General features: G+C 42.5%; 1 protein-coding gene across 3 annotated transcripts in view; it reads right to left on the bottom strand.

Moving 5' to 3' along the window:
• Window positions 1–3,381: 3,381 nt before the first annotated feature.
• Window positions 3,382–23,733, bottom strand: part of Meltrin (disintegrin and metalloproteinase domain-containing protein meltrin) — a 112,162-nt gene continuing 91,810 nt past the window's right edge. For 2 of the 3 annotated variants that reach the window (XM_084591376.1, XM_084591377.1), the window contains exons 17-21: window positions 23,223–23,300; window positions 18,846–18,957; window positions 16,122–16,263; window positions 13,812–14,175; window positions 3,382–10,384 (exon numbers count right to left, since the gene is read on the bottom strand). In XM_084591376.1, the coding sequence (XP_084447502.1) occupies window positions 9,971–10,384; window positions 13,812–14,175; window positions 16,122–16,263; window positions 18,846–18,957; window positions 23,223–23,300 (1,110 nt within the window). In that variant the 3' untranslated portion in view covers window positions 3,382–9,970. The remainder of the gene's footprint in view (window positions 10,385–13,811; window positions 14,176–16,121; window positions 16,264–18,845; window positions 18,958–23,222; window positions 23,301–23,733) is intronic. The other variant, XM_084591378.1, reaches the window with a different exon arrangement.

Raw genomic sequence — 23,733 nt, 5'->3', positions numbered from 1 at the left:
TAGGTTGAAAAGGGCAGTGCATGTGGATTGATAAAAGTGCAGAGCTCCTTGTTCTGGGAAGTAAATAAGTAGACAACTGCGAGGGGCTCTGGTCTGTTAGGAAATAATCATAATTATGGGCTTTGTCAACTACACTGCTGAATAAAGACCTCACTAATCTCCACTCAGTCAAGTCCTCTGCCAGAATCACACTATTCTAGTAAACTGCCCAGCTTCATCACCCTACCCAATTCTATCCTGCCTACAGCCATGTCTCCCTTACCAATATATGCTATTACCCTAAAATACCACCTATTTGCTGTGTGCATCATAAGTCCAGTGGAAGTCTTTTTCTAAATATCATTAACACACATTTTTTTTCTCCATTTGCTAAGCTGCTGTCAATAACCCTTATCATTTTGTTACAACAGCTCGTCGAGCCATTCTCAGTGTCTTTTTTGCTTTCCTAAACCATTAGGTTATGGCTCCAGCAAGAGTTCTGGTATGCTACGTCAGTTAAAACTTTCCTTTCGAGGAATTTGATAAGCCACTTGTCACAACTTGAAAGCACCTGCCAAATATGCTTTAGTGCATTGTTATTCTTTTGTTAATCTACTGCTTTTTATCTTCTCTTGAAATTAACAGTAAAAGGTAAAGAATCAAATTTTCTCTCGTAGACATGCAGGAATCAGTTCAGGACGTAAAGATATTGCAGGTAGTAGTCATGGAGCAGTGCTTAGGAAATAAGATATTTTTTAAAGCAATGAGCGAAATCCACAAGTCGAAACTAAGTAAAATTCTACTATAATGGCAAGCACATTCATTGATTTTTTCCGCTGAAAATATAGCAAATGTTGCCCCGTAACACTTAAAACATCTATGCGCAATTTGTGTCAAATAAAAAATGAGCCAGATCCTGCTGATGTATGGATGAAAATGAGCCAAATCCATTCCAGAGAGCCTTTTTTTGTCAGCTTGAGCCTTATAGCTTGCATTGTTTTGAGCATATATAGTTTCATTTATTCCTTCTCCTACTCTACTCACAACTGACTGCAGTCTGTTGTAATAGATTGGTGGAAGATATGAACCCAAAAGGTGATGGTAACGAAGGGATTATTAGCCCTGTCACCGAGGAAACATCTCAGCTACATTTGTCTTTAAAGTGTATGGCTGGTCTAGTTAGTATCGGCTTCCTGATTTCATTGCTACTGAAGAAATGACAGAAATGAACCAGAAATCACTAGGCAAGCAGCGGTCCCGTTATTTTGTGTACTGTCTGCATCTACCATTTCGATATGAGTCAACAATAAGAAGTTACTTTGAAATGAAACAAACTTTAGATCCCATACATTCTAGCTAGTTTACTTCTCTGCTGCTGAAGTGGGAACAGAATAAAAAATGTCATCACATTTGCATCAGTGGCAGAAGCCTGTTCACATTTATTTTACTGCGTTGGTGAAACATCACAGTGCCCAATTGAAGACTGTACGTTCTAGTCACGTTTCTGCTTACTTTACATAAAAATCATTTTTAAGCATTTTTCTCATAACAAGGGTTTGAAATATTACTAAAGAAATAAAGTTTTCATAACGAAATATGTCTTGTTTACGGTTTCACAATAAAAAAGTACAGATCCAAAGTGTACATTTTCATATTGATCAAATTATTTGCATAAATTTTTGATGGCTAGAAGTTAACAGCTTGAACAGCACTATATTTTCTTTTGCATTTTTCTGTTCTTGTGTGGGCGAGTTTGGCTCATTTAAAAAAAAAAAAAAACTCGTGCAATCTTGGCGAGGAAGGCTATGAGCACGCAGTGACTGAATATCTGCTATTGTCAGCTGTCCTTTGAATGAGAAAGGCATAGTAACAATATGCAGTGAAAAGCTGCATAAAAAACTATTTGGCAGATGCTCTCGCACTTGCCCTGCTTTGCAAGGTCAACATGAGCCTTCTGGAAGCAACTGATGCCAGAAGGATAGTACATCTTGGACAAGAAATCCACTCATGCATTGGTTTTGCAAGTTAGAATCTCCTTCATTGAATGTATGACTAAGTAACACTACTGTAATGTGTACTAAGTAAGTGACTACTGTAAATGGACCTGGAAATACTTCAGTAAAAACTTCTAAGTGCCTAGAGAATAATGCTGCAGCAAAGTACGTGCTTATGAATGCTTAAGTTATGGGATAGAAATGCTGAGAAGTACGTTGAAGTTCGTAAAAATCATGGAACCTCTTCTATAACTACCATTCAAGCTGCTTGCTACTAAAGAGGCAAGGCATTCTGCGCTAAGTGCACAATTACAGGCTTTATGGCCATAGTTCCCAGATTTACTTCCTAGAGGAATGAATAAGTATCCATTAAGATGTCGGTAAAAGATCAACTTATGGTTAAGAAAAATTGGTTGTTAGCTGAAAATAGTGTAAACTATATACCATGCTACCTACAGCATTTAATTTGTAAGCCACATTAGATAACTGGTGAACAGCCATTGTCATGACAATCAACTGGGACTGAAGAAATAAGATGCATAAATAAGAATCAAGACTAGCAGTTTTATGATGAACATCTAGCAACAGCCATGACGTAGAAGCTATTGAGGCTTAATGTAGTCTGTCAAAAATATGCTCCCCGAGGGGTTTGCTTCGAGCCCTGTAATGGGGCTTCTGAAAACCTTCCCGGGATACCTAAGGTTGAGATAGTTGTCGCCACATGTGACTTTGCGAACGCTGGAGATGCGCTTTGAGCCCAGTCAGAGGGCTTGGAAACAAAACCCTTGGGCCGTATATGTTTGACAAAGACTACTTACTTGCATGTGCGAAAAGGAAGAAACCATGCAAATGGTGGTATTTATGGTTTTTCTGTGGTAAATGCCATGCCCAGCAAAAATGTGCAGGTGAGCAAGCTAGCATATTAGGGAGGGGCTCACATTGCATACACTAACACGTGCCCACTGCCACATAGCTCTAGTATGCAATTCTGCCATAGTTCACATGATCTCGATATTTGCACATGCCTGTGTGGTCGTGGTCATTATAATAATGAACAGGCTTCGCCGATCAAACCTCTCTCACACCTTACCCTTCTAAAAATTAGGTGAGACTTTATATGCATATGTTGGAAAATGGCACTGTTACAAGCATTGGTGTTTTTTTCTTGGGAAGGTAGAAAAAGCTTAAAAGCATGTTCTGTATTATTTTGGCTGCAGCTGAACTTCTGTGGAATGCATGGGAATGCTATTCAGATTACAGCAATGTAGAATGCAAAGGAAAAAACACTCTGATCATAAGAGGTAAGGACAAGAAGGAAAATGCAGCAAGAAGGAAAACAAGCTGCATTTTGCTATCTTCTCCCGCATCAATGCACACAAAGAAGTAGAGGCCAGTCAAAGCACAGAAATTTCATAAATAAACAGTTTATTATGTACATATGTATACGTCTATGTATATATATATATATATTTATATTTAATTATTTATATATGCTTGTTCACAGAAGCAACCTTTGCTCAACACAGTAAATACATATGTACAGGAAGAAAATAAAACTGTGACATTCACACTTTGAAACTGCACTAGTGGTAGTCCTGCACAAGAAATGTACAGCTCGTCTATATTGCACACGGGCATGGATGTAAACTTCGGTTATCTCGCAAGACTGAATGCTATGTCATTGTGTGGTCTGACCTTCATTCTACTGTAACAACTGCCACGTGCACTTGAAATGCGTGGCCTGCACATGCCAATCAGAAACAATGGCAGAGGAAAAGCCCTTGAAAGGAACCACATGCCTCCTGTTCACACACACAAATACAGGAAATGAATAGATGTACAATGTCTATAAATAGGCACTTACAAAAACAAACATGCACAGCGAGGACTTGTGGCAGGAGGATCACTGATGTAGAACCCAGAAGAAGCTTGTTTTTTTGCTTTGCACCATCAGTGCAAACAATGCCACTTGTATGTGAGCTTCATCACAACTTGTGGGTTGTCTCTGTATCACACACAAAGAAACTCTTGCTAAGCCCAGCACTGACAACAGCTCGTTTCCTCAGTCACAGCAGCGTCTAATACTGGTTGCAAAATGAAATCTATCAAGTTGTGCTCTAGAGAAACTGATGTCGCAATGTGGACTTGTTTATGCTGTAACTGAAGAAAAAAAAGTGTTGCAATACTAGGTTCACTTTGTGGCACACGGCACAATATGGCTATCTCACATATTGCATAACCAAACATGGCTCACACATGCCACATCCAAAAATCTCATCTTGTTCTGGCTCACTTTTGGATTGCAACTGCAGGATACTGCATTATTACAAAGCCACTCTATGGTGAATGGTAAGGCTCCTTTATAGATAGCTTTGCTGCACTGTATTTCAAGGAATTAAAATTCTAAGACCCTACATGCTTCTTCATTTATTAAAACATACAATCATTGGATATTAAAACCAAGAACACAGACGAAAGTTGCACTACCTATCACAAGCCCAATGTTTGCCATGCAAGCGACAGCAGACGCATCAAAGTGAGTGAACAAATGTCAAAGCTTGCACGGCAGCATTCATTCAAAGGCATTATGGTGCAAGACTACTTGTAGAGCTTCTAAGCCTTGCAAACTGTTGTGTGATTATAAAGGTTGAAAGCACACTACATCAAAACAGCATGCAATGAGCTTTGTACCATAGCAGAACATTAAGTAGGAGTGCATCCTCAAAACAGCCAAGCAGCACTGCACACTCAATGCAGAAATCTGCTTACAACAGATCCCTGCTCAACACTGGATGCAAAACAACCAACTTCAACTGATACCAGCGCAAGGGAAAGGCCATGCTCCACAAACGCAGGGCCATAAATACAGCAAGCTAAGGGCACAGCCCATTATATGCACCGAGTATTGGTCTCCATCCTGTCCTGGAAACTGCATACACCAGTGTCCAAATTGCCACATATGTACAGGGACTGCCATCGGGAAATGTTTTCAGGCACCCCAGCAACTTCACAAGACTTCCTGCATGTCAAAGCAAGTCCCCATGAGCACACTGACATGCACACCAGCAAGGCACAGTTCTTGTGGCTTACAGCGCCATTTCCAAAATGACATGAAAAAGATGCAGCTGTCAGCCAGGTGAGTGTTTCCACATTGAATTTCCACTCATGTCAAGAGGTATGAGCAAAATGGCTGCAAAATGTTTTATTCTTAGTGCTAACAAATGCAGGATGCAGGTATGCATGCTTGAATACACCTGTGATTCTAGACGGTATGCAAAATATTGACCTTGATGGTGAAACAACCTGTCAATGCACCTAGTACAGTAATATGAATCGCAACACGTAACTGATTGGCCAGAGCACTTCTCGGATGCATGGTGATGCTAGCATATGACATGCTTGAAAAAAAAAGGAAAGAATCCTGCCTTTACAGCTATCGCAGCTGCCCCTGCTGTGTCTTCTCAAGGCAACATGAATGTTATTTTTCTCAGCCATCAGCAAACTCACTATTTAGCCGTAGTGCTTTCATGCTCAGAATGGAGACCTACGATTAGTTTAGCAACAGCACACACTACTATCGCATTGCATGCCTCTTCGAACCTTCATTGACACTGTGTCGAATTTACATTTGCAAGCCATAAAACTCTTTCAAATGCCTCTCGTACATTCAGTATGCATCTCTCCACCTGGATCATAATGTGAAAGGAGGTTTTAAGGAAGGGGTGAAAAAAGCAGAGGTTTATGAAAACAAATAACATTTATGCTTGCTGTAACAGAGTTCCATGACTTGCACAGCACAGCTTAGTAAGCATTATTCATAAGTGATATTAAGATATTAGGAAATGAACGAAACAAGCTGAAATGCTTTGAGCACCTTGTATTTGTATAAGCCAGGAATTATGACAGCACAGAAGCAAATGTGCTGGCACTAGGCATGCGATAATGAATTGCCAGTGCCACGAGCACACAACATAGAGGGGAGGCTGCTGATTGTTCAAATGGTAGAATCATTTTTCTTGCGTTTTCATGGGTGCCGCTTGTCAGCCGCACGACTCCCATAAAGTGCCGAGGCCACTGTGCCATGCATTACAAGTCATACGAAGTGCAATAGTACAGCATGCTGGCATTAATGCCTTTTGAGAACTATGGATACAGGGTACCTGGTAAGCAGTGCCTAGTCTATGAAGAGCTGATCAGTGACCGAATAACATGTTTGGTTACAGCTTTGAAACGACTGAATTAAAAGCAACATTAGCCACTTACGCAGCTTACACATCTGTTAGATGGGTAAGATCTAGTGCACTCTGAGTGAGTGGACTTTAGCATTGCAGTAATTTGCTACCGATCACACTCAAACTTTCAGTCACACTCACTGCAGGATGCACTCGCCTCAATCTTGCCCGAGCAGATGCACAGCTGCAATAGCAGTTGTTCCAGGGCTAAAATACATATGCTTCAAGCACGAATGGTGACAAATTTTAAGCTGTATTATATTTCATTGCAAAATGGTTTGGCTGGTTTAGTTTCTGGGGTTCAATGTCCTAAAGAGACTCAGGCTACGAGAGACACCGTGGTTGAGAACTCTGGAAATTTTGACCAACTGGGGTTCTTTAACGTGCACTGACATCACGAAGCATACGGGCGCCTAGCTTTTCGCTTCCACCAAAAAGCAGCCACCGAAACCAGGATTCGTTCCCGCATCCTTGGGCCAGTAGTCTAGCGCCCTAACCACTGCGCCACCCTGGCGGGTTTTATAGCTGAACGTTAACAGCAAGTTCCCTAAATGTAAACAATGTATCCAATCTTTCTTTTTCTTAGGATACCGGCACGCACTTTGTGCCTGTCCTCACTTTGTCTGATTACACTGTTAAGTTGCGGTAGGTGTTTCTGTTAATAAAATAATGACTTATAAATGAGCTTAATATAAATATTACACGCCCCAAAAATTGTCCGCCTCTAAAATTTGAGCATGTATGAGCTTTAACTTTACCTGCAGTAATTCAAACAATTTTGGACGACACCCTTCAGCCGTTTAGCATTATCCACTGCCATATATTGTGCTGCAAGTGGCGAAAGGAAAGTGTAGTGGAATGAACAGAGCAAGACATTGCAGCCTTGAAAAACTTGCAATGACTTAAAGGGACATTCTACTGACTTTTTCAACAATTTTAGCTTGCTTCATTGGAAAGCTCCCTCCTAAAATTAATGAACACTCATCTGTGGAACTGAGAAACAAGGCAGAACCGTTTAAAACTTAATTTTTCTATATGGTAGTCCCGTTTTCTCCATGGCAGTCTACGTCTGCAAACACTGACATCGTGGACACGACATACCATTAGTACAGTAACTCTATGCAGCTCTATGGAAACAACTGCCGTGCCACTTAAGGCGCATGCAGAACCTGTCATTAACCAAGATGCACAGATTTTGTTATAACTATAATTGATAATAAACTAAATAAACCCAGTGACCATTTTTCCTATAGCAGCTATAGCAGCGCTGCTGATGGCAGTACCACAAGTATGGCAGTGTCTTTGGTTTTCTGTTTTCAACACATTTTAAAAGTGAATCAAACAAGATTAACTAATAAATGAAGCTGCAATTTATTGAAAGAGAAAACAGTAGGCTGTCTTAAGCTGATATGAACACAAATACCTGTTCTATCACGCTGTGGCATAGTCATAAAAGGTAGTATATTTACTTGAGATGCTCAAAACGGATGACCTGTTAGTAGCAATGAAAGGACACAATATGGAGTCACCATCTGCAAAAAACTGACTTTCCTGATCTATTTACAATATAAATTCCTTGCTTAACCGCAAGTTCTTCCCTCGATACTGCCACCAAGTGGTAAGATCTACCAGAATATGCCAATATTTTTATACTCGTCTTCGGCAATAGACTGTCCCTTTAAGGCAGCGCAAAAACTCCAAAAGAAGGCATGAGAAGATGTGAGGAATTGCGCTAAAAACAGGACCCAACAGAAGAGCACGTAGACAGGACGTCGTGTCCGTCTACTTGCCCTTCTGTTGTGTCATGTTTTTTGCGCAATTCCTCATGGCTTCTCAAGACAATTACCAAATAGCCTGAAATAACTCTTCCGAAAGAAAGATAATATCCGCATATGTGTGCATGTGTGTTTGAAAATACGCCTTTGTTGTACTGCGTACAAGTTGCTGAAATTGAGTACACATGCACCGTGCAAAGCACTATGGACAAATCTGTATGACCACACTACAAAACAACGCTGTTACGTTTTCATGAGACCGCAGGAAATAAATGTGCCCGCCAGGTAAAAACAGTTGCTGAATACAGCGTGCTAAAAACTGGTACAGTGCAGTCTGCAGTTTTTTCTTTAAAGAGACCATAAAAAGCTCTAAAAGTTCTACTTGAGTCCTTTGCACAACGCACAAATTTTTAAGCTAGCTTCTATAACACCGAAGATATTGGTGATCAAAAATGACGCCTCTCTCCCCTCTCAACTCAGCGCAAGCCAGTGTGCAAGAAAAATTTAGAAAAAAGTCGTAACAGTGCCTCATTGCACCCCGTCCTGCTCACGTCACTTGGGAGCATCCAATGAGTGGGCACGCGGGGAGGTGTCACCCTAATCGATTGCCAGTAGTCGCCAGGAGCACTTTTTAAACATCATTTGTAAATTACACGCAGTACGCAGAGCTTTTAAATTTGACTCAAACACTCACACTAACAAAGACCACCTGTATGGATATCTTGCACTGGAATATTACTGAAATTATCATTTCAGGGCCCTTTTAATTGCTTACATGTCGGTGGAAGTGTGGCAGAAGTGAAGAGGGAGCATACGCAGAGTGGGCTAACTGCAGCAGACGTTTGCTTCTGCACTGCTTACTGTTTTTGCAGTAAACACTTTAATTCTACACGGACTTCTTATACTGGAACCTAAACTGCAGGTGATGATAATAAATGTGAATCACAGAAACGAAAGCCTCAGAGCCAACTCGTGCAACTGCATCTTATACGGCGCTGCCTGAACACCACCTACAGGAACTTATTTCTGTTTTCGTGCCTTCAGTCATTCACACTCGCACCACAGCTGTGATGGGATTGAGCCAAAATTCACGCTGCCCATAAGCATGCTGTGCATCAGCGCAGGTGTGGCATGTCAATTGAGCATGGAGTCCCATTTTGGCAGGTGTGCTGTCATAGTGCCGCACATGCTAAACATAGGCTGCCAAAATGCTAGCATGAGCACAGCAAGGTGGCATCTGCAACATATCATGCAAGAACAGCACTGAAGTTGCTAAATGACAGCAGAAGTTGTATTACATGCATTTCTATGTGAGCTACAGCAGAGCTGGCTCACTAAAATGTAGCAGCTGAGAAAATGCAAACGTAACAGCGAGGTTCTACTGAATAACTATGCCTTATAATAAAACAAGGTTCAAATAAAATGACAGGACTTACTGGTTTCTTAAGAAGTACACAAAGGTTGCAAAATAATAAAATGCCGCTTAATAAGGAAAAATGCATGAAGGCCAAGATCCACAGCTCAGCACTACCCCTTTTGATTGAGTCCCTAAACTTGAGACATGACATGTCCCAGCCGATACAATGAAGTGGCCATGTGCTGGAACAAAGGTGGCATTCACTGTTTTTTTGTGCCTCTGTTGTCGCACATACCACGACAGCTTGGTATATGCTCCTATTTGCAAAACAGTCTCAGCTAAAAGAAAAAATAAAAAATAAATAAATGACATCTAGCAGGATCTGGTCCCTTTTGTCTTTCAGTAATGCCACGAGATTACAAGCATGAAATCGTCATGTTCACGAGACTCCAGCATCGACTACGGTGCGCAGTGAGAATTCATGAGGTCAACAGCCACTGCTGTGCTTGACATGCAGAGTGTACAGATTTCCCACACCTTAAACCTCAGATGTGGCCATGTCAGGGCAGTAAATCCAGACCAAGAAACTGCTTGCCAAGTGCAGTGTAAAATGCCAGTGTGCTACGAGGATGCTCATGAAAGTGTTGTGAAAGACCGCTGCCCTCCCGTGGGCTGCGCCCTCCCATGATGTGGCTGGGAAGACTCTGCTGCATTCCTTTCAAACTTCTGTGCCAGTGCGGCTACCCCTCCTGCTGTGGAGCGTAAGTTGACTGGTGTGGGTCGGGAGTTGACTGCTGTGGGCTGAGAGCTGGCAGGTGTGGGTCGTGCAGGCAATGGCCTATTCAGAACAGGATGCTGCACATTGTTTGGCCCATCATGCACAAAGGCGAGCGGCGTGCCTTCAAACTCGAGGCTTGTGGCACAGTCATCATACAAAGATCCGTCAGGGGGTGCAGGTGGCCGTGGTGGAGGTGGATGTGCTGGCCGCGGACCGTTGCTGCGCTGGCTTGCCGAGCGTGCTACTCGTGAGCGCCCACGCATGCTCCCCTGCAGAGAGGTCATACAGCCAGTTTTTACTCCCAAGACTACCTTGACATGCCATTTGTCCGACCAAAATAAACAGTTATATAAGTGTGCAGAAGAAAGAGTAGGCCAGGGTTCAGAGTCTGCATTGTTTCGAGTGTTGTTTTTACCCTCATTTGATAGGTGGAAACACAAGAACCTCTATAAGCGATAGGCGCCCACACCCTGAAAAAAGTACTGTGGATGCCCTTGCTAGACTTTTTAAATTGTTACTTCGTACATGCAGGCAGAAAATGAAAGCACGGCTAAATTCTAAGCTAAGTCCTTCTGGGGTGCATGGATCCCAGTTTCTATTAGGAAGCACCTCGAACATAAAATATAACACAGCGTGTTGTAGTCAACACTAAAGCCTGTGAGTGAGTCTCAGCAATGACGTCCATGTCCCTATGTGAAACTACTCCCTAGCTCCAACACTGCACATATGGTAAATGCCTTTTTTGTTGTAAACATTACGATGCAGGCATGACAGCCAACAGGAAGGAGTACACTGCCTGTCACTGTGTTTGCTGCCTCCAAAATAACAGCCCTGCATTCAAAGCTTAATTAAAAATGCTGCCGGTGTGGAGTCAAAACTAACCATCAGACTAAAATCTGATGGTTCCGGATGTAGAAGACCAGCACTGTGCCTACAAATGAGTATCTTGAAATCATGATCTTTTATGAGATTTATCCAAAAAGCACAAATGTAGATGTAAAAAATCCCCACCGCAGTGGTCCAGTGGTAAGACGCCCGACTACTGTGCCGGAGTACCCAGGTTCGATCCAGACCGCCAGCGGCTGCGTTTCGATGGAGGCGAAACAGAGGCGTCGGGTGCTGTGCGATGTCAGCGCATGTTAAAGATCCCCAGGTGGTCGAATTACTCTGTAGCCCTCCACTACGGCTCCTCTTTCTCTCTTTCCACTTTCACTCCCACCTTCCTCCCTTCCTTTACGGTATGGTTCAGGTGTCCACAGAAACAAATGTGACAGATACTGCGCCTTCCCTTTCCTGTGAACCAATTATTATTATTATTATTATTAGATGCAAAAAATGAGAAAAAATAGTCATCCAACTTCGAAACTACTGGACAGTACGTATACAATTGCACATTACAAATTCAAAGCTTTTTCAGAGATTGTGCTAAAGTTAGCAGTGCTTTTGTTGCAGACAAATTTAATGCATTCTATATTGCACTGGAGTGCTTTTTCAAGCTTATCAGTAAATGCAGTAAATAACGCTTCTCAAAATAGTGTGCTTGATACAAGCATGTCCTTTGACAAACATATGCAAACCAATTTTATTACTCATAAGAATATAATTTCTTCTGCCTTTCTAGTATCATGTATACAATAAAAGCTCGTTAATTTGAATTTCACAGGACCGGGAGAAAGGTTAGAGTTATCCGATGTTCGAATTATCGAATGGCCGCAAAAAAACTGACAAGAATTATTTGCATTACGGTAAATTTACCGTATTTACTCGCGTAACAAACCCGCTCGCATAATGAACCCACCCACCTCCGATCTTTGCAAAGGCGTTGGTTGTTAGCACCTCCTTCCATTTCGTGCTGTCATGGTCCACAACGCATTTCTTGGCAGTGCGCCAAGATGCTGCGCAGCGATAACATTATGGTGTGTTTACCTTTTGACATTAGCTCTAGCAAGGGGGGAAGTGACTTTGCAGAGTGCCAGCGCTTGTCTGGTTCTACAGGCCTCGTTTTCAGTACGTTCGCCTTATCAAGCCATGGGCGATTGGGGCGGGCGCCGTCGACTGCCACTCATTCCTTGGAACGCGCGGTAGCAACAAACGCCTTTTGAAGCAAACGATTCTAAAAGTCAGTGTTATAATCGCGGCTTACTGCGCACTTTTGTTGATGACTGATGGCTGAAAGAATGGACAACTCTTGCAAAAAAAAAAAAAAATTCCTGCGTAACCCGTAGGGCACTCCTGTCCGACGTCATAGCTTTTCATGGGCATTGGCTAAAGCGCACCAACAGTGATTATCCGTATTTCCGAATTAACATGGTTCGAATTAACGAGCATTTAGTTGTGAGTTTCGGAGGTTGCGCGGAAGAAAGAGCAGGCAGCCGCCGCTGCGGCCGCCTGATTAGGCTTTACCCACTCTGCCTTAGTTTCACATGGTTTCATCTTATGTCCCAGTTTTGGTCGTGCGCAGCTCCTAACTATGCCGGTCTTTCGCGGAGATTTTTTTTTTTTTCGGCCACATGCTGTGAGCCAATTGAGCCGCCCAGATGCCGTGGCACGTAGTTCGAATTATCCGTAGGGGAACAGACTCACGTTCGAATTAACGGGCTTTTTTATAAACAGATCTCTATGGAGCTTGGCCAGACCAAGTAGTGTAGTTCAAATTATCCGAAAATTCGAATTATCGAGGTTCAAATTAACGAGCTTTCACTGTATTGTTAAAAAAAAACTGACATTTATGTTTGATACATAGATCGCAAAATTTAGATTGCTCATATTTGTTATTTCCATACATTCTCAGTGGCATGCTGTTCAAGAGTGGGATCTGATAACAGTTTTTGCTCTCAAGCATAAGCACAGTGGATAACTGGCTATTAGTACCCACACAATATCATACAGTATGGCATATATGGCATCACCTCTATATAATACATGCAACAGAACTATCCGTGTATATCATATGTTTCATCACCTCACAAGATACACAATACTAGTGTTTCTTTCAACAATTTAACTGCCGCGCTCTCACAGCAGCAGCTCGCAAATTCAACACACCTGTGTTGACATGCTTTGGCATGATGTGAAAATAAACTATGCACTTTCAGTGAACCTAACACAGTGATCCCTGTAAAAATGAGTGAGCCCCGATTTCTCAAGTACTACTTACTCAACAAAACCTTGTGTTTCAATGACCCAATTTCCAACTATTGTGAATTTTTGTACGAGATTTTGTATATGCTAGAAAAAAAAAATTACTAATTACATTAAGTGTTGAGAATATAAGAGCACTAATGTCTGAAGCCTGCTCTGTTTACTGTTCCTCCTCCGTCACTGCTGCTCGCCACATACACAGAGCCTGCGAAGCTACCGATGCTCCATTTTCAGTAACATGCTTAGATGGTCACCTCCATTTGCAGGTATTTTCCACTATGGTAGACACAGGCAGCACTGATCTGGCTCTATTACAACCTGACATGCAGAGCTGGTCAGGATTTTTCTTTCTACAGAATGCTTTTCGGACAACTACGTGTTTAAGTTACTCACATGATACTTTAATCACTTATGCAGCCAGGAATAAAGCAACAGCCAGGAAAATTTAATACTGTCTGCTGCCAAGTGAGTAAGCCCTAAACCCCAAACCATGCGCACATCCAGTGGCAAAGTTTGTAAATTAAGTTTCCATGAACAGTAACTCCGCATACTGACCTGTGATGGACACGAAGGAGCTCGCTGGACACCCACGGGCCGCCCTGGGGCAGGCCGGGCAGGTGCAGGTCTGGAAGGTGCTGGCCGTGTTGGGGCCACATGGGTGTTGCTTGAGCTCTGAAGCACTGGCCCCGAGATGTCCACATTGCGAAAGCTGCCACGTTCACGGCTGACACTGCGGTGTGGCTTTTGGTGCTGTGAAGGCGGTAATGGCGGTGCGCTTGGTGCTAGTGGCTGCTGTGGGACCATGGGCTGGGTCACTGGAGCCGAAATGTTGAGCGCCTTTATGGCCTCGGCATCTATATTAAACTTGGACAGGGGGCGGCCCCCTCGCCGATCAAGGCCCACCTGTTGGGCACGACTCCTGAAGAAAGAAAGAGGCACAGTCCACGTCAAGGTCCAAGCAGCATACCAGTGCAACTTGGAGCACAAAGTTGAATCCTTAGTGTGAGCTACACCATGTTAAAGCTTCCCACAGTCTGCATCTTTAACCGACAGGCCATACATCCGGTTGAATTTGGGGAAACAAGGTGCTAAATGGACAACTTTCAGCTGTTCATTCTGACATATAACCAGCGTAAGCCATGTTTGAGCTCCATTTTTGCTGCAAAATCATTAGCAACATTGTTACCAACAGCTTAGCTCCAATGAGCTATGTTCCCTTAACTCTTTGTGAAAAAGGCACTGCAAATTAATTAACAATAAAAAGCTAGAAAAAAGAACAAAAAAATGGCAGTGCAGCCGAACATGAGGTTAAGATCAACCATGTTTACAGATGCACCACAATAAATCTCCACAGCATCTTTAGTATGCATAGTGCTGTTTACTTTTTTCCCTGACACAGCTGTTCCATTGCTCTCCTTTATATTTTTTTGGTAATTACTTGCAATTACCTGCCCCACAAATAATGTAACAAGAAATTTTAGGGAAGGTCAAACTGTTGCAACAAGTTGGAAACATGTTCGCAGAGTGCAGCTACACAAGGAAGAAGCAGAAATGATTAATACCATTTGAAGGTCACCTTCTCCTTACACATGGTTTTTCTGGACTATGTACTTTTGTGATAAGCTGCACAGCTTGCAGTCATGCCTCATATTGCTAGACAAAGCGCCCTGAATATAGTTCCTGCCTGCACACATCATTAGCAATTCCTTTCATTTAGGGGTGCTAAGATAAAATATGAGTATGCATTTTCTAGAATAAGCTACATAAGATAGCAGTGGACAATTTGGCCATACAATAGGCCTCCACAAAGACACAGAATTGAGACTCTTGCAACAATATCACCACTTGTCCATCTCAGTCACATCAGCCCGAGTATGTAACCAGAGGACCATGCTTTTAGTATAAGCCTCAATAACCACATCAAAGCAAACAGATAGCTTCTATCTAATACTGAAATATCTAATACTTAACTATGAGAACTTTCACAATGGCATCTAAGTTGATGTCACAAATTCACTCATTATTCACAAACTGAGGGGTGTGCTGTGGCAAAGCTACCTATCCGCTTTGCTTTTAAGAGGTCACTGGCCTTCTAGAAGGTGCATTTCTTTTTCATTGCGAGATATAGGTGGAGCAACTGCAAACATACTAACTGTCCTGCAGTAGCCTGCAAAGGCTGACAGTAAGTATCAATAAATGAAATAAATGCTGCCTGTACGCAACAATGTCGCTACCACCAGCACAGAAAGAGAATCATGTTAGGTGCTTTTTCCTTTATAAAAGAATTGTCCAAATATGAATAAATTCAGTGAATACGGTCTCTGAGCTGTGTTCGAATGGTTCCATGAATCATAAGAATGCTCTGAACCGGTTTGTGAGAGGAAGCAGAAAATTACGATACTTGTCTTCAGCGTCCCTTCGTCGTAAAATGCCTGGGTGCCAGCCTGACCACATTTAGCAGCATAATTGGGAAATACACTTCAAAGCCAAGGAGCATGAAAAAAGTTGCACTCAACTAGAGCAAACACACTAGGCTACAGTTTGAAAACATATCCTGCAGGATGCAAACATATCCAGTGCATACTAACACTGTGACTGAATCCTGTGTTAATGTACACAGGATGTGCATGCTAACATAGGACTTTGATATAATTTTTCTTATAAAAAAATTATTTACACATGAACACATAATTTCATTATAATGCAAATACTAGTACAAATGACCTCATACTTGAATATGTCGTAACACAAAAATCCGAGGTAATGAAAGTGTAAAACATGCCGTTATTACTCGTCATAAACAGCGGTATATTCACTCTTTAGATTAAACATGCCCAGTACAGCATGGTAACAAAGCTGGCATACTTTATTGCCGCCTTGCGAGCTTTCGTCATCCACCATGTCTTCAAGTGACGTCGGAAGTAGTATATGGAAAAACTGGTGATCACAGCCAGAGGCACAATGCAGAGGAAAATTATATACATGGACACCATAAAGCTGTAACCGGCTGTAAGAAAAAGACAGAATGAAACGCACATTAGTAATCTGCTCAGCACTATGACATGCATTTCATTTATAAGAACAGATAGGCTGGCACATAGATAGGAACAGATAGGAACATGCCACAGATAGGATGACACTATCTTTCCAACCATTTCAGGCAAAATACACAGTTATCAGTTTTTTTTTTATCATATTTATCTACAGCCTTTGGGAAATAGTACAAAAATTATCCTTCAGTCCACCACTTTTTACTATGGTAGTAGCTTAATATAGTGGTATCTCGTGTTGCCTGAGTACACAATAAACAAAATGCATGTCCCGACTCCACTGCACTGTTCTACGCCACCTCTCACGGCTGAAGCTAAATGCTGCATTTTTGATGCTCATTACTGCCCAATGCCTGTTCCTGCCGTTTGCAGTTTTCTATGGCCTGAGAAAAGCAAAAGGTAACATACTTCAGTGAATGTGCTTGCTTTATGAAAAGTCTGATAAGACCAATTTTAAGTAGCTTAGTATCTCTTAGAAAGAGCATGCTTAGCTTACTTATTCTTAGATGCAAGTGATGGAGCACCATACAGTGAAAGCTATGCAAATAAGTTTGGAACTGTGCACATATGCCGAGGCAACTGATGTGACCAACTTTTCATGGTTACTACTATCACCCCAGCAGCTGGCAAGTGTCCCAGAACCAGCTGTGGGTTGTGGCCAGCATAGCTGGAAAGGTTCGCGAGATACCAGTGAAAAATGCCGAGTGCTGCTTTTGCAGACCCAGCATTGTGCAAGGTGCGCTAGGCCTGCTTCCGTTTGAGAGGTTAGTGTGGTGAAATGACGAAACCGAAACCATCAAAACTGTCAACCAACGCCACCGCCCCTCTCGCCAGAAGCCTGATACTGATAGCGCGGTGAATAATAACGAGACTGTAACTGAGAATTTTGGCTGAAAACTGTTCGGATCTGCAAATAACATGAGGCACAAATCTGAAATAAAATAAAAAAAAAAGTCTCTTATTATATGTGGGTTTTACTAGCACTTGGAATATACTTGTGAGCACAGTAGCTCAAATTGATTTGTTTGTCTCCACTTTTCAGTATAAAGCTTAAAAGGCTTTAATAATAATAATAATCAGCCTGACTATACCCACTGCAGGGTGAAGGCCTCTCCCATATTTCTCCAAATAACCCGGTTCTGTGCTAGCTGCATCCACTTGACCCCTGCGAACTTTTTAACCTCATCCGCCCACCTAACTTTCTACTGACCTCTGCTACGCTTTCCTTCTCTTGGAATCCAGTTCGTTACCCTAAACGACCATCGGTTATCCTCTCTTCGCACTACATGTCCTGCCCATGCCCATTTCTTCTTCTTAATTTTCACTAGAAGAATGTCAGTAACTCGAGTTATTTCTCTGACCCACTCTGCACGCTTCCTATCTCTTAATGTTACCCCTACCATTTTTCGTTCCATAGCCCTCTGAGTTGTCCTCAACTTAAGTAGAAGCCTCTTGCTTAGCCTCCACGTTTCAGCCCCATAGGTGAGTACAGGTAGGATGCCACTGTTGTATACTCTCCTCTTGAGAGATACCGGTAAGCTGCTAGTCATAATCTCCGAGTGCTTGCCAAATGCGCTCCATCCAATCTTATTCTTCTTGTTATTTCCTTTTCATGGTCCGGATCTGCGATTACTACCTGTCCTAAGTAGACATATTCGCCCACTACTTCCAGTGCTTCACTACCTAACGTAAACTGCTGGTTCTTCCCGAGGCTGTCGAACATTACCTTAGTCTTTCGCATATTGATTTTTAAGCCTACCTTTCTACTTTTCCTGTCTAGGTCATCAATCATTATTTGCAGTTCATCCCCAGAGTTACTATAATAATAATAATAATCTGTTTATATCCATTAATGATAGTTTAGTTTCCAGTAAGAAGTAGCCTGACAAACAATCAACTCCACATTAAAACATTTCCGGCTTTGCATTTATGTTAGCTAGGCTTGCCATGCTTTCTTGCCTCACTCAGAAACAACTATGTATTATTCAAACTCAGTTGGTGCCATATCATTGAGAGTAAAGCCAGCCTTCATCAGCCCTAGGCTTGGCTGAAGCATCCTTTGACAAATCTGCCTGCAGTGGACCTTAACATTTGAAACAGCAGTGACAACAAAGGTTACATCTGCCTAGACAGTCAGTGCACAGCACTGAGTTTCGAGCAGTCTGGCATAATTTTTCCTATTCTTATCAGAATGGCAGTACTTAATTGGTCTTGCACAGTATGGCACATTTGGCGCCATACTGTGCAACAAACCTTAATGCTTTTAAACAAGACAGGAAATTTTACTTTACTATACTGAAATTCACGTCAGACCTAGTCGCATCATCAATTCTACTGGATATTCGCAATGCCAACTGTGCCCAAAAATATGGCTTAGCACACCGGCCACAACAAGATTGAAGTAAGAGCGTGAAAACCGAACTTGTACGGCTCTAATAGGCACTGCTATTCCTTACTGAAATGTGAAAGCATGCTTCCTACAGACATTTTACTGCACAACTATCACACAAGTCATCCACTGGTGCAAGTCGGTACATACCTGATGGGTCTGAAGCTGGGCCACTGTCTGAACTCCCACCAGGGCCCGGGTAATTGCAGTATGGAGGAGCATAGCCCACCATGCAATGGCAATTGCCACGGCTATTGCAAACCTGCACAACCAGCAGATCATCATGCTAACAACAGTTTGTGCAACACCATAACAACCAGAGATGTTTGTGCAACATCATAACAACTAGAGATACAATAGCAGTGTATGTCTCAGCCTAAGTTTTTAACTGCGCATGCCACTAGTTATTACAGTGTAACATTATCCTTCTGAGCAGTGAGCCCCTTTATTGAGGCCTTGATATGGAGGCCCACTACTAAAGAAGAATAAAAAGTAGGCCTGTGCAAATATTCAACACTTCGAATAGTTTACGAATAGTATTTGCTGTTCAATTCTTTCCACGTCGTATTACCCCTATTCTCCCCTTAACTCGCGGCAAAACATAGTGCAAGATGGAAATATCTTGCACTTGTCATACGAGTTAACGTGCTCTTTAAGTATAGACTCAACTACCAACACACAGCAAAAGCACATTAGTGATAATGCTAGACCTTATGCCAAATCAGGCTTGCACATTATGCCGCAATGTAGTCACCTCTCGTTGTAGATCACTATGGTGAGAGACATGGTATGCAGCAGCCCACTGTAGTAAAAAGAGGTGAAGATGTGGGCCACACGCATTGCTGCAATGATCTGTCAGCAACCAATCTGATTGCTCCCAAATCTAATCAGTTAAGATCCAGAAACTGTGCATCTTAAGCCAAAGAGGACAGGAAAAAAGTGTATGATAGAAGCATCAGGCTCAAAGCCAGCCAACACGTAACCAAGCTACATACAGCACTGTTCATACACTGGGATATCAATATGTGCGGTTTGTTTTTCGTGCCTTCAATTTAGGACAGCAATTGGAACATACGCTTCCGGTTCTGCAAAACTGACACGAGAGCTAAGCAAAGCTACATGCCATTGTGAATACTGCAGTTAGCTAGGCATTCCACAACCAGTGCTTTGTCTTCTGGTGTTGAGAGAGGGATGGATGAGAGAGGGAGCAGAAGGGATGGATCCATTTGCATCGCAGCTCCGATCCGTTTCAGGAGTACCGTTCTAAATGATTGTTAGTCGACCCCTTTTCTAAAATTAAAACATCTGAGGTGGGGGGGGTTTCAACTTGACTTGGCACTGTTAATAAAAGTGAGATAAAAACCATATCAGGGACGATACAACGAATTTGTTTGCTCTACGGCGACGATGCTCGCTTTTTGCACGTCAGTCGCGTCAGGTCACGTGACACGGCGGCACTTCCAGGCAGTGTTGATGGCTGATGGAAGAGCAGACACCGATCATTCCTTGAGTTCGCGCGTTTGCACTTATGACTTTACGACTGGCCACATGCTTCGTCAAGAGCTCTCCAGTCCAAAAAGCATCCAGCGCTTGTTCCACGCAGCGTTCAAGAAGGCGGTTATAATTTATGCCAAAGAAACAACTGTGCTGTGAGCAGCAAGTTCGAAGCTTCTAAACAGGTTATGCAGAAGTGGCGGTGGCTGCGAGACAAAATTTTCAACTGTGATGCCAAGCAAAGAAGCTTCCAAGGGATATAGTTGGTATGCTATCCAGAGCTGGAGGCCAAGCTTGCAGCGTATATCACAGAAATATGTGATTTGAAGTGGAGACGACTAGTACAGCCAGGCAATAAATTTTTGTTGTCGAAAGCATCTGCCGGTATGTTGTTGTTTTTTTTGTTTTTGTTTTTTTTCTGGACATGCGATATGGGGGGGGGGGGGTCAACTTACATTCGTGTAAATATGGTAGTTTTGCCGAGTCTTGACAGCAGTACCTTGCACCATGCCCTCAGATAATTGACTTCTGGCATCACTCCAGTAAGGAGGTATCTGCCGACCTAACGTTGCTTCATGACAGCTTTCAGTAAGTTCTTTTGTCATGCGAGCATTAAGTCAAACTGCGATATTATTTTTCTCATTGACAGCAATAGACCTTATGCAAAATTGCTGCCATATATCGGACCTTCAGCAAACCACACTACGCAACGTCTTGTTGAAGGGTTGAGTAAAGCCGGCTGCGCTGCTACGGCTGCTGCCGTCGCGCTGTAGCTCCGTCTGTTTTGTGCTGTGGTTTCTGTGCTATTTGCTTGCATTCAGAGCAAAAAAGGAATTATAGACAAATGACTTGTCCACACTGCCTACATTCCAATTTTACTTCGTAAAGCGATACAGCACGGCCAAAACTTCTTGCGAACGGCGACATTAGCCTAGCAACAAATGGCAAAACCCGCGTTGATGATCCAGTGGATTGCTTAAAACGCTGCTCAAATACGTGTCCATGAAACAGTTTGATAAGGCTTCCGGGTGTCAAATATGTCTGCAATGACATTACGCTGCGTCAGCTGCCACAGGATGCCTTTGAATTCAGCGTGGGCAAGGCTCAACTTGTTACCGTGCTCGGCGCTCGGCCTCAATCATCGCCGTTCCATAGTATGTTGTGTGAATACGCGTACACAAAGATAGGTATTTTTTCTTCTTTAAAATATAAGACCGGTGCCTAATAACCACTGCGCTCCGATGAACCTTCACAATTCCCAATACAGCGCATGCACTACTGTTCCCATCCTGTTCCCATCCTCTGTCTGGACGTTTAACGGCTGATGTATCTCGTTAGCGTGTAAACAACCATGTAGCAATCCCCTATTCTATATGTTATTGACTAAAACTCCCGACCAGGTGAATTTGCCGGTGAAATGCGGCAGGTCAGCGACGTCATTCCGCACGCTGATCCTTCTCAGATATGTAGCTGTCACCGTCACATCGTGGTTCCATTTCGTGAAAATCGATACATTAACAGATACTGCTGCCTGCATAGTCACATCACAGAGGTCTGCCTTATACCCAGACGCAATGTCAAACTCCTTCATGGATGCATATTTGAGCAATGTATTCTGGAATGAGCTTTTTTTCAAGCACAGCCATTCTAGCTCTTCTCCTATGCTGCATTTTTTTTTTCCTTTTTCTTTCCGTAATTCTTGACGGAATTGAAGTATTTCAGTCTTTTTTTCCATTGTCTAGGTCATGTCTGGGCCCAGTAGTGAGACAGGCATCAACCACTGAAGCCCATTAAGAGTCTGTTCCAGTTGCTAGCATTGGAGAAAAGTTTGTTTTCACTTTTCTGTTTGGGAAGGGGAGGGGGGGGGGGGGGAGGGGGGGGGGGGAGGGGTAAAAGAAAAAAACGGCATTATTCAAAGATATGGATGGGAGAAAACAAAACCAGTGTGGTCAAAATTAAGGTGGAACTCCTTTTTGATGCACCTCACATAACTCGCAGAGAAAAAAACTCTGACTAATAAAAAAACAAGTAAGCAGCACGTTGATCGCCATCACTGCAGCAACAACAATCGCGCAAACTTCAGCTAGACAAGAGCAGCTTACGGTATTGGCAGTTGCTGCCATGTATACTTTGTGTCATACCTTTTGCAAGTCGTGTTCTGTAGACGCATCTCAGTAACAAAAGCCTGGACGTAGTAGACTATATTTGATTCATCCATGAATCGAATGTGTAAAGATATTAAAGTTTCACGTTGGATTTTAAGAGAACAGTCTGGAGCCTTTGAAGTGCTGCGACGTTTTCTATTGGGATACCCGATGTATACTTGATGTAGAACATCTCTCGACGGCTTGTATGCATGAAGCCATAAAAGCTGGGATAATTTGGCGCAACAAGAAAATCAAGAGCAACACTCTTGCAGATCTTTAACGCGAAAAGGCGATGCGCAGTCTGTCTACGGACAAGTGTAACACACCGCGGGAGATATATTTTGTTTTCTTCAACATCCTTATTTTAGTTTTGCGTACAACAAGGGACAACAGTATGTAGGCATTATCGGCGAGAACGAGCATTAACCCAGCCGGCCACGCAACCCCCTACTATGCCGCTTGCCGCTCCTGAATTCAGCTACCCTCCAACATGGCGGAAGCCTGTGCGGCAGCCGCTAGATGCCAGCAATTTTGCATAAGGTCTATTGCTGCCCAAAGAACGGTAGACAAGATATTAACGTACAAACTAAAATGTGCTATTATGACTACTACATGGCTCTCCCTCTCAAACTGAATGTTTGGCTTCAATAGAGGAATGCAAATTATGCTGATGACGGGTGGAAACAATATTTGTTTGTAGCGCGTCTTTCTTTTTTGCAGTTGTGTTTTGTGAGCATTTTATTCTTTCTTTTTTTTGGTTCAAACTACATGCGCTGGTAGTATATGACGGTATTCAAAATATTTCATTTGCAATCAGTTTTCATTATTAGTATTCTTTCCAACTAAAAATACAAAAAAAAAAATTAGAATAATAAAGAAAACTTACCCCATTATTGTAACAGTCATAAGGACATTTCACACCATAGATTTTTTCAAGAGGAACACACTTCTGGTTCATACAAGCCTGCAAAGAACACAAAAGAACATTTTATTAGCAGCTTGGTGCCACCTGCTCCTTTTTGGTCACACAGGTGCTACACCGAGTAGAACCCTTGCACAGAAAAGCCACCCAGGCCAGCCAGCAAGAATCTTACTATATCAGCGTTGTTACTACAGTTGCCAATTGAAAATTCAAAGCCTGCCCACGCTTGATTATTGTGATTATTCAGACTTTTTCGTGGCACTGTGATATGCATTATAAAGCCAACGTATGAACGTGGCATTTTGGATGTATTGCAACTAACTGCTCAATTTTCCAAACCTCGTTTGTCCTTGCAGAGACACCATCGCCAATTATCAAGCTTCCATTTATTGTGTACAGGGGAACATCATTAATTCCAACGTCAAGGAGGACAAAAATTTGATCACATAGAGCAAAATTCAAGCTTAAAAGTGAG

Source organism: Amblyomma maculatum, chromosome 1, assembly GCF_055883805.1.
Source record: "Amblyomma maculatum isolate TAMU_Amacu chromosome 1, ASM5588380v1, whole genome shotgun sequence".
Classification (NCBI taxonomy): Eukaryota; Metazoa; Arthropoda; class Arachnida; order Ixodida; family Ixodidae; genus Amblyomma; species Amblyomma maculatum.
This window is presented reverse-complemented; position numbering and strand designations above follow the sequence as displayed.